This window comes from Octopus bimaculoides, chromosome 4 (genome assembly GCF_001194135.2).
Source record: "Octopus bimaculoides isolate UCB-OBI-ISO-001 chromosome 4, ASM119413v2, whole genome shotgun sequence".
Taxonomy (NCBI): Eukaryota; Metazoa; Mollusca; class Cephalopoda; order Octopoda; family Octopodidae; genus Octopus; species Octopus bimaculoides.
This window is the reverse complement of record NC_068984.1, coordinates 144,163,977-144,176,152: the sequence shown is the minus strand read 5'-3', so window position 1 is coordinate 144,176,152 and position 12,176 is coordinate 144,163,977. Positions and strand designations below refer to the sequence as shown.

General features: G+C 40.1%; 1 protein-coding gene across 1 annotated transcript; it reads left to right on the top strand.

Annotated features, from left to right (window-relative positions):
• The first annotated feature begins 4,062 nt into the window (after positions 1-4,062).
• On the top strand, positions 4,063-7,064 carry LOC106869996 (uncharacterized). Its single transcript, XM_014915950.2, has one exon. The coding sequence runs from the start codon at positions 4,207-4,209 to the stop codon at positions 6,847-6,849; it is 2,643 nt and encodes an 880-aa protein (XP_014771436.1). The 5' UTR covers positions 4,063-4,206; the 3' UTR covers positions 6,850-7,064.
• Positions 7,065-12,176: the final 5,112 nt, after the last annotated feature.

Sequence of the window (12,176 nt, the reverse complement as noted above, 5' to 3'; positions counted from 1 at the left end):
GGTGAACTCAGACACTGACTGTAGCTTGTGTGCGTGCGCATTCCTTCTGTGCTACTACGACTAGGACTGCTTCAATGGCAAGACATCTCTCAGCTCTAACAAACACCACACACACACACACACACACACACACACACACACACTTCTTCCACTAGTACAGTTCCTTCTCTGGAGTGAAACTCTGCAGCTTATATTTGATAGCAAAATGTCTGATTTTATCTTCACACTGTATCCTGTGATGGCTATTGCTAGCTGTCTGTCTGTCTGTCTGTCTTCTCTCCAAGCCCCTTGTTCTCTGGTCTGTGTCTGTCTGTCTGTCCGTCCGTCTATATGTTCTGTATGTGAGAGGAGCTCTTCTAGCTGTCAGGCTGGCGTTGCTTCTTAACCATGTTCCATTCCATTTCTGATAAACTGACGATGGATTTTAAAGATATGACAAATTAAATTGCAATAAAATATATTGGCCAACTTCATATACATTTAGTTTCTTATTTTCTCTGTTTGCATGCATATGTGCACATGCGCCTCAATTGTCCGTGCATTATATACAGCCCCATAATCACAGACGTCCATACATATATACATGTTCTGATTTCATGATTATTACTTGCAACTCGTGAAAATATTATTTGTATGAACCTGGAGTTCTGATTGCATGGATGAAGTTAAACTACTTTGTAATTTAATTACTCTGTGAACTGATAGCCAATTCCTTGTGAGAGTGCTTACTGTGAGTACGGCTTTACTCTCTGAATACAATTTTCTGCTTTATTTGTACATACATTTATGTATTAGTGTGTGCGTGCACACACACACCTTAAAATACTTCTTTTCTGTATACTCACTGATACATATAGACACCAGCTTTGTATCCAACTTTCTTTTCATACAAATATTCTTTTACTTGTTTCAGTCATTTGACTGCGGCCATGCTGGAGCACTGCCTTTAGTCGAGCAAATTGACCCCAGGACTTATTCTTTGTAAGCCTAGTACTTATTCTATCGGTCTACTTTGCCGAACCGCTAAGTTACGGGGGCAGAAACATACCAGCATTGGTTGTCAGACAAAGTTGGGGGGGGGGACAAACACATATATATATGACATATATACGACTGGTTTCTTTCAGTACTCTTGCTGTACTCTTTCTTCCTGTTTCTGTTGTACCTGTAATTCAAAGGGGCCAGCCTTGTCACACTCTGTGTCATGCTGAATCTCCCCGAGAACCACGTTAAGAGTACACATGTCTGTGGAGTGCTCAGCCACTTGCACGTTAATTTCACAAGCAGCCTCTTTCATTGATCAGATCAATTGGAGCACTTGTTGCCATAATCGGCAGAGTACCAGTTATTATTTCGGGCTGCAATGAAAGAACAGACTGAAAGAGTTAATTTATGATACACAATATAAAAGAAATACTTGATCTGGCTTTGCAACAGAACATTCTGTTTTTGTTCTTTATTTCTCTTCAGGTGAAAAAGACAAATCTCTCTGTCACCGGGAATTGACATGCCACTCAGTATAAAACTGCCAACAACAGATGAAAGTACTGCAAAAAACTGACCCCTGCCAACCCAACCTGATGGCACTGTTGTTGTTGATGTCATCTCTGATATCATCAGAGGTGTTCCAGCTGTGGCCATCCATACTTTTTGTATATTGAAGGTTATATTGTCCAATATATTTCCCTGCTTTTTAACACATTGGGATTTTGAGGAAGAATTGGCTGCTATTTTTTGCAGGCTGGACGACCATTAGAGGCTCCCTTATTGCCTAGCGCTCATTTTGTATACATGTTTATGAGTGTCAATACACACACACTTCTGTCACATTTACATTTATGCATCTGTAAAACCACACACACACATCCAAAGAACAACACACGTAGATCACCTTGCATATATCGACTTGGCGCATATTTTTCTATCTTCCAATTTATTTCTGTGTCTGTGTGTGTGTAAGCACAGGTACAGGGTGTGGATGGTATTTGAGGACACGTGCATTTTTGGTCATTATTTTATTTGACTAATTTTTTTATTGAACTTCTATTTCAGAAAAGAACAATGACAGGCTCTATGCTTCCTAATGAACTGAAAAGCCATGACGTGATTGTGGCCTTGAAGGCTTAGCATGGTGATTTAGAAATTTCTGCAAGATCTTTTGTCCTCAAGATTCAGTGTGAGTTAGAGAAAGAAGATGGAAGTGTATTACCTGTATCGAAATGTAAAACAACATTCTAAACGCTCTGATTCTATCAAGGCACCTGAATTTATTCAGGAAGTTAAACAAAACACTGAAGACAATCCAAGAAAATCAATAAGGTCAATCACCCCAAAAAAGTTCGTGTGTCAGAAAAATCTATCAGAAATGTTGTGCAGGAAGACGAGAGATACAAGTCTTATGTGATGAGGAGAGGTCGATTCATATCAGGAAAAAACAAAAGAAAACCGTTTAATCAGATCCAAAAGACTTCTGAACAAACTTAAAAATCCACCAGAAGATGGTGTGATTTGGTCTTTCTCAGATGAGAAAAACCTTGACCAAGACCAGAAAACTTGAAGGAATGACAGATGGCTATGTTGCAGACCCTTGTGAGGTTCCAAGAGTAATGCACACAAAATTTCCTGCAAGTGTCGTGGTTTTGGGTGTTGTTAGCAATGAAGGACATGTGATGACTCCTCACTTTTTTTCCCACGAGGCCTAAGGGTGAATGCTGCTGTGTATATTGAGGGTCTGGATCAAGTTATTAAGCCTTAGCTCAATAGTGTATGCAATGGAAGGCCTTATGTCTTTCAACAGGATTCTGCACCATCACACAAAGCTCAAGAAAGGATGGCCGACAATTTGCATGATCACATCACCCCCCAACATATGGCCCCCTAATTCTCCAGATCTCAATCCACTGGACTACTATACATAGAGCAGCATTGAGGAAAATGTCAGTGAACACCTCCATAGCACCAAAGATTCTTTGAAAGCCGCCATAGTTTGAGTCATGTCCGATATGACTTAATTCGTGCTTGTAAACGATTTTGACCCTGCGTAGAGGTAGTTATCGATATGGTGACAGGCGTTCTAGTTGTGACCATCTCGTCATTTATTTTTCAGGTGTGGTGTATCTAGGATTACAGTATTCAATTCTGCGCTGAACTTTTTTTTTATATCTTTCTACCTAAAACGGTGAAGTGAGAGTTGAAGATGATTTGGCTGCTATTTCTAGCACTCATTCAACGATGCAGATTCCTTCTCATTGAAGTAGCTTTTTTCATAGTTATCGAAGTCTTAGCAGATCAAGACTACTGACAAATGTATTACATCATAGCTACCGTCTCTCAAATATGCATGCATACATACATACATACATACATACATACATACATACATACATATAGATAATTAGAACAACGGGGTACATACCAACCCGTCTGGAGAAGAGTATGGCTGAAACTGGGATCATGGGGAGAGGATGCAGATTCACATCCTTGCTACCAAGTAGGTGGCCGGTAAAGGTTCACCGGTCACCTAAATCAAAGAGGAATTGAATTAAAAAAAGAACAAACAGTTGCAAATTCTATATAGAATGTTATCGGCGGGAAGGATTACCCTGACATCAAAAGCATGTCAGAACCAGCAGGTATCCACACCTTTATGAACAAGGGATACTGGTGGAACATATCAATGAAAACCTTAATTCGGTGCAAACATAACAGACCTGATATTGTTCTGTGGGACAGACGTCCGACAACGCCGGACGTCTCCATTGCCACAGGCCCGACCTTAAACTTGTCAGAGAACGGCCGATACTTGGACAGTTTGCCCTTTCTCGGCTTGACGAGCTGCGAAGAAGGTGTCACAGTATATGAAATACCAGATGAGAGGCCTGCCCTCACGAAACGGGGAAGTTGTCATACCGTCAGGCCTTTTACTGTCTCATCGGTCTAGCCAAACTGGCTGAAGGGGACACACACACACACGCCATAATTTTTCCTCTACATCTGTCCAACGACGGAAGCAACTCTCTCTCCAACGCTCCGCTATTAACTAAAATAAACAAACAAAAACACTCTTTCCTATGAAAGTGTTTAGATTGAGATGACGTCACAGCAAGTAGCGTTTTGTGTGTCAAGTTTAAATTTCTCCTCTGGCAACGATTTAACTAAGTGAATGCCTTTACAATATTGTGGTAATCAATATACATTCTGTAACGTATGTATTTCTCTCACAGTCAGAGGGTTTTGCTTCTCTGCCTCATCTATGAATCCGTTTTTGTACATATCGTATTTCCTTACTTGACTTCTTCGATCCAAGCTGATCCGAAACTTAAAAAGAAATTTGGTCTCACCCGAAGGGCATGTTCCGATGCTTGTCGGTCGGAGACAGAGTTTGAGTGTAAATATTATAAATACGTTGACAATAATGGCATTTGTTTAATATCCGGCGATGACATGGAGGTGATCAAGAAATACACCAGCAAGTCTATAGAAAGAGCATTGTTTAAGGAAATATCGAACTTAAAGGAGTCGATCGATAAACTGTACAGAAAATATTCCTATCTAGATGAAATAAGTGATAGCATTGCAGAGCTGAAAGTGAAAGCAAACAAAGAATCGAAGTCTCTTCTGATGACAGGGAAACAATTTAAAGAAACGGTTATGCGTCAAGAACTTTCCGTCGCTGCTCTTGACCGTAAAGTAAAAGAATTGGAATTTAAAGAAAATCAAGGAAAGGCGGACTTTGCTACGGTGAAGGCCCAAATACACCAGTTTCTGAGGCAGCTGGCTGGCATGAAGAACCTGTTTGACATTATCTCCCTGGAAGTAAAAGATTCATCAAGCGAACTAACATCTTTGTCGCTTCAGGTGAAGAATTTAAAGAAATCCGCCGAGAATTTAAGAATGTTGATCCTTAATAGAAAAGAAGAATGCAAACCATCTTGTAATGGTGACGTACACGAACAGGAAACAAAAGGTGACGAGAATACGGTAACATCATGGACGCCAACGGAGGACAACCCAGAACTGCAAGGCCTTGTTTTAACTGTGGATGAACTGAAGGAAGAAATGGAAGAAGTTAAATCCGCGATTACTGAAATGAATAGCAATTTCTCTGAAGTAATGACACAAGGTAAGAACCATTTCCATCCACAAAATGAATCCCATGTGTCTGACACAGGCTTAAAATTAAAAACCATTGAGAGCAGACTAAATTATTCCCGTCAGAGTTTGAGCGAGCTGAAGAACACACAACGAGAGTTTGGAAATATGTTAACACAACAAAGTTTAAAGTTCAAAACATGTTCAGATAAAATGGTGTCACTGTCTGAAGCTTACAAAGATTCCGTGAGAGAAATTGGAGATCTTCGATCGACTCTAAAATCTTTTAAGAAGGAACTCGATGGATTAAAGGACCTTAATACTCATTCCAAAATGAAAAATCTAGAAACAGAGCAAGAGAAAATTAAGTTAAGACTCAAAAGTGTCGAAGACAGTCGGAATTCTCATGAAAATCAAATTGCTCGACTTAAAGACAAAGTAACTGACATGAAGGCAGTACGTATAAATTGTACCAGCTGCAACGAGGAAGAAAGATTTAAGTCGGAAATTAAAAGAGCGCAGAACCTATTTAGAAATAATAGACTAGGTGCCAAGGGCAATGTGCCTTCAAGTACAGCAAAACCTTCGAACACTTTCCACATAAACATTAACCGTAGTAGCCCCAATTTTATTGAATTGCAAAGCAAAAAAAAAAACGGGAATATTCCTCACACCATCGTCCGAATGGATATGATTAACCCACCAGAAGTTACTTTTAAAAATCAAGGAGCCAAAAAGGAAGCGGCCTCCTCCAGCAATTATCATGCTTTCTTGAAACCTTCATTTTCTGCTACTGCCAAACCGAATGTCAAACCTGTGAAATTTTGCCCAGAGAATTGGTTTAAATCTGTTCGTCGCTGTTTACATTACATGCCGAGGCGTGTTTCTTGGAAAGGAGCGGTATCGGATTGCCAAAATATTGACGCACGAGTTGCTAGCCTGTTTTCATTAGAAGAATGGACTGATATGAAAATATTTTTGGCAATATACTCTGATCTCAATATCCCGCTCTGGCTGTCAAAAGACAGCATTGCTTCGTTGAACCCGAAAGAATTTAAAGCACATATGATTATGCCGTTCAATTCAAAGGACTTGTCGCGAAAATACGACGAAAATTGTTTAGTTTTGGATCCCAGCAATAATTTTAAATTGTCGCTAGTTTCTTGTAATTCTAATAACCGTTATGGGACCATATGTGAACTTCCTTTATCCACGCACGAAAACAGAAATCCAGTTAATGTGACAATACACATAAGGATGATCAACGAGAACCCTAGCAATGCTATGAGTGAAAATACCCTGCCTTCACACTGGAAAAACTCTTCAATGCACAGCCAGATATGCCCGGCATTTGCCAAAGAAATTGGTGGTTATTGTTTTAAATACATTCCTGTGAAACAGTCGAACAAAAGAGCCATAGAGACCTGCAAGCGTCTTGGAGCTAATCTAGTCACGGTTAAAGATCTTCAAAAGGAACTTATGTTGGAGAACTTTCTGGTTACCATAGGGACCCCTAATACTGTATGGTTGTCACCGACCTTTCTGGATAATGATGGCCTGTGGAAATGGGCAAGTACAAACGAAGCTGTTGTTTATACCAATTATTTCCCCGGCCGACCTGACACTCTCAGAAAAACACGATGTAATCAAATCAAAAAAGCTTGGGGCTTTAAATGGTTGGATAAGTATTGTTGGAATTCGAAGAAAAGCGTGGAACATTCGTTTATTTGCGAATTTAAATCTTCCCGTACTAACTAACAGCATTTGAAAAAAATGGTCAATGGCATTAAAGTTGTAGGCTTCCGCCTGACATTCTTGCTGGCACAGGTTCTCTTGTGCAGCTATATTTACTTATTGACATCTTCCATCAATTCTTACTAAACATCCTTCAATTCAAAATAAAATTCTATTAGATGGGATACATGTGTATATATATATATATATATATATATATACATACATACACACACAGATAATGGATTGTCTTTTCTTTTGCTAATATGGGTGGCGGCCTTAGCCCGGCACGATTTAATGCCATCGGCCCTCACTTGCTTTTATTGAGTTCATACTGTTGCAAGCATTCGGGTCATGTCTTGGGTCTGAGGATATCTTTCTATCACTAGGTTCGATGATCTGAAGAAAGATGCGAGTGTTGATTTTCTCCCCCTAATGACTGTTCCCATTCTCGTTATCTCATACGACGTTTGAAGATTTTCTTGTTCCTTATTACCTGAATTAACACTTACTTCCAAGAAGCAGCATTGCTAGATAACGCCTGGTTTTGTCTAGGCGCATATCAACATTTGACTAAACACATGCCAAGTCTTGAGAAGGTATAGGCTAAACCTTGACAAGGCATACACCAATACTTGACTAAGCACAAAACCAATTTCTGACTAATTACAAGCTAATCTTTTAATTAACCATAATCTAATCATTGACAAAATACTAACCTGTTTATTCCGAGATGCCAGGCCAACATTTTTTCACTAACACAAATTCAAATATTGCAGAAAGAAATTATCAATTGAATTTACTCCAGTTGATTTCCGATATTTTAAAAATCGATTCCAAAAGTATAAAAGTAAGGAGGTGGCGATTTGAAATCAAATTATCGTTGAGGCAGTGTACCCACCTTTACTGCACTATCGGCCATTTACAGAGAATGTTGCGAGGAAATGCAGCTCAGCCGACCGAATCCTACAAAATTCCTAATCCTCATTATAGTGTTACGTTCCAATCTATAGGGATTCCTTATTTTCTTTTGTTCTCCACGCATTTGCTTCCGAGTTCTTGTATAAAGTGTAATGCGTGGGAACATATCATGAGGTAGTTTAGGGTGAAGTTGACTAGTTTGGTATTAAGATGGCTGGTTGATGGTAAAGATGGGTAGTTTGTGGTCAGACTGAGACTTATTATGGCACTATTTAAATACAGAGGTCCCTAAAAACTAACCCTAATCAGTTTTAGGGAAAACTAACCTAACTCCGTCAGTTACACGGAACAGCCTGCTCGTGTAATTAACGTGCAAGTGGCTGAGCACTCCACAGACACATGTACCCTCACTGGCTGTGACGGGTACAACAGAAACAGGAAGAAAGACTGAGAGAAAGTTGTGATGAAAGAGTACAGCAGGGTTTGCCACCGACCCCTGCCAGAACCTCGTGGAACTTTAGGTGTTTTCACTCAATAAGCACTCGACGCCCGGTCTGGGAATCGAAACTGCGATCCTATTACCGCGAGTCCGCTGCCCTAACCACTGGGCCATTGCGCCTCCATCCTAACTCTAACAAACCCTAAAAACTAACCTTAACCCTACGGGACCTCTGCATTTAAGTAGTGCACTTAGTATTTCACCGTTTCAATAGAAACGGAATTCGTATCATCAAAACATATCAAATCAAATCTTTCGGCTAGGAAGCCTCTACGCGTTCGTTTGCTGCTAGAAATAACAGTTAAATCACTTTGCACTCTTTAGAGAATCAAAAGTACCAGTACAAATTCAAGTATTTCGAAAGCCTTTTCTCCGTCCCCCAAAATCACAAGACACAAAAAATAGAACATTTAATATTAAGGTATAAAAAAAAAAGTGAAAATAAATTGTCCTAAAAATAACCCTTTCTATTATAGGCACAAGGTCTGAAATTTGTAGTTGGGTGGACCAGTCGATTATAACGACCCCAGTGTTTCTCTGGTACTTAATTTATCGACCCCCGAAAGGATGAAAGGCAAAGTCGACCTCGGTAGAATTTGATCTGTGAAAGTAGCAACGGGCGAAATACCGCTAAGCATTTCGTCCAGTCTGCTAACGATTCTGCCAACTCACCACCATATTGTCGCAAGAATATCGAAAGTAAATAGCGACACAGACCGGAAGTGATGACTGTGACATTTCATAATTCTATGTAAACAATGTGACGTATAAAACGGTAATCCGACACTTTTTAAATGCTTTTTTAGGTGGTTTTAGAGCAAAAACTAATTTTTTTTCTATAATAAAAATTAACGTTAACGGTTTATCGATAACTTCCGTCACATTTTTAAAGAATTGATAACATTTATCGAATTTAATTTTTTGGTTAACGGTTAACGGTTAACGGAGTTAACTTTTTGATTAACGGTGCCCACCTTTGTATTTAATATAATATGAAAATCATAAAATTATATTTCGTTTTGGATTTGGTTTGCAAGATTCTTTATGTGAGTTCGTGTGTTGAAGCATATTCTGTTGTGTCTGGGGAGAGTCATTCTCTTTTTATGCCTTATAATTTAACACACTTACTGGTAAAATTTCCACTTATTTTCATTTTCCTAGAATTTTCGTTGCGTCTTGCAGCCTTTTCAATAGTCCTGTCTCCTACTGTAGCCTTGGGCCGACTATTGAAAAGGCTGCAAGACGCAACGAAAATTCTAGGAAAATGAAAATAAGAAATAAGTGGAAATTTTACCGGTGAGTATGTTAAATTATAAGGCTTATAATGATTTTCCCCAGACATAAATATATATCTAAGCTGAAATTAATCTTACATCTCTGCGGTGTAGTTTGAACGGTGTGCCACAGTCATTACTTTTGAAATGCTGAACACATCACTAGAATTTATGATCCATGTCAATGCCTGTGGATGAAGCATAATGGGAGACATCTTTGTTCTTTTATGAAATTTCCGGTGACACTATCGTCCCTTCCGGTTTCTATCGAAATTTTCATTATTTTTAGGACAATTTACTTTCACTTTTTTATGGCCGTCAACTGCATGTTAACCTGTTATAATTTCCTTTTTCTAATTATCAATTTCTTTTTTTTTTTACTTGTTTCAGTCATTAGACTGCGGCCGTTCTGGAGTACCGCCTTGAAGAATTTTTAGTCGAATGAATCGAACCTAGTACTTCGTTTCTTAAAGCCTGGTATTTAATCTATCGTTTTTTTTTGTCGAACCGCTAAGTTATGGGGATGTAAATACACCAACACCGGTTGTCAAGCAGTTAGGTGGAGGACAAATACAAAGACACACACACACACACACACACACACACACACACACACACACACACACACACACACACACACACACACACACACACACACACACACACACACACGACGGGCTTCAGTTTTTGTCTACCAAATCTACTCACAAGGCTTTGGTCGGCCAAAGGCTACAGTAGGAGACAAGTGCCCAACGTGCCACGCAGTGGGAGTGAACTTGGAACCGTGTGGTTGGGAAGCAAGCTTATTTCTTTATTGTCCACAAGGGCAATAAGTTTACAGCCCCAAAAGGTCACCCCAAGAGGTCACCCATCTGAGTACGAACTCGGCTCGACGTCGCTCATCTTCAGTGATCGGACGAGAACCAGTGTTTTCAACATAACATGGCCATTAACCCAGTCATGAACTAAAGTCTATTTAGGAAAACATTCCTCTTATACAGTTGGCTGTGTAAGTAGAGTGTATGTGATTAGACCCCTCTGTGTTTCGAGGTCAATACCAGTTGGGGTCGCCTTTTTCTTTACTCCTTGCAAGGTCTCTAAAACTGGCCGATTTATAGAAACGGAAGCATGTAGAGTGCCAACACAATTCATGATCTTTGGTTTTTCTCTTCTCTTTCCATAAGAACACTCAATCTCAACAGTGATCAGGTGATTGCTCTGGACATTGCTCCAAATCGCACCTTCCTTCCTTCCTTCCGCCTTTTACCAACATAGCTAGAAATAACAGCTCATCAAGGAAACTCTGTACCAGGGGTCGCCAAGCTATTTCGACCATCGGCCCCCTTTATCCACTTCTCCAACATCGACCCCCTTTAACCACTTCTCCTTCTGCATCAACCACCCTCCTCATTTAAAATACCCTAATGACCTACCTTACCATACCATATCTTAAATGCGTACCGGGTGCTGATGCTGGCAATTAAAATCTTAGCTAAAATATACACGTATGACAAATTAAGAAATTCTGTTGAAGATGTCACACTTCTTACATTTAAAATTACATGTATGAGTCTACAGTATTAAACTTTAGATTTTTATGAAATTGTTTTCACGGTTCGAAAATGTGAAAAATGCCTCATATTGCTGGAATATCTTTTATTAAAATTGACAACATCAATGTGAGGGATGGGCATGGCGATCCTGAATCAAGGCATTGACATCAGGCTGAATGCTGGTCAGTTTCACTCTCGAATCACCTCGTTCCTCCAGGTTCGAGAAATTTCTATAAGCAAACACTTGACAGTCCGCATCCCTTCAATCTTCGATTACGAGACAGATTGCGATATCAGGCCTCGAACGTTAGCAACAGCAGACTTCTCGCTGCAGTGGACATTTATCAGGTTTTCCTACGTTTCATGGCGCTGACTAAGCATTTCAAGAAGTTCATCTGGGTGAGCTGGTCTTTAGAACGCCGACCCCCATTCGACCCCTTGGCTATCATCGACCTCCCTGTAATTGTTCACCGATCCCCAGGGGTTCCCTCGGACATTCTTTGGTGACCCCTGCTCTATACGGTCATTCAACACATAATAGCAGCCAAATCTCTCAAACTAAACCACACTGCCTTAGAAAAATGAGAGAACACCTTAGACAGTGTAGTCAGACACCTTCTTTAACAGTTGGGATGGTCATGGTTAGAACTCTTCGATCATAGGTCCACCCGATTAAGGCTGGACCGGCCGAGCTTAAACAACGACGACAGCAACAGCCCCTGTCATTTTCCTTCCAACCATGCCCGACCATCTTATAAAGAGGTACTTGGATGATCGAGTCCGGAGTATAAAATGAAAGGTGGTGTGGCCACGGCTTGATTGTCGTTGATTACGGGTTTTGTCGATCAGTGCTGACCTGGGGTTCAACAACATACTGCTTCGGTTTAACACTATCCACATACCCCTTAAACACCCTTACAGGGTGTTTGCACGACCTCTCGACCCATCATTATCCTTTATCTTTCCCTTAAACCTACAAAGAAACCCGCTGTTTATTCTCCCTTTCCTGTAAGGCTCCATATGACCCTTACACGCCACACTCTTTCTTAGTAACACATGAGCCCCCACCCTCTCCCTTTCTAAGGCACATATTTCTCAACCCCC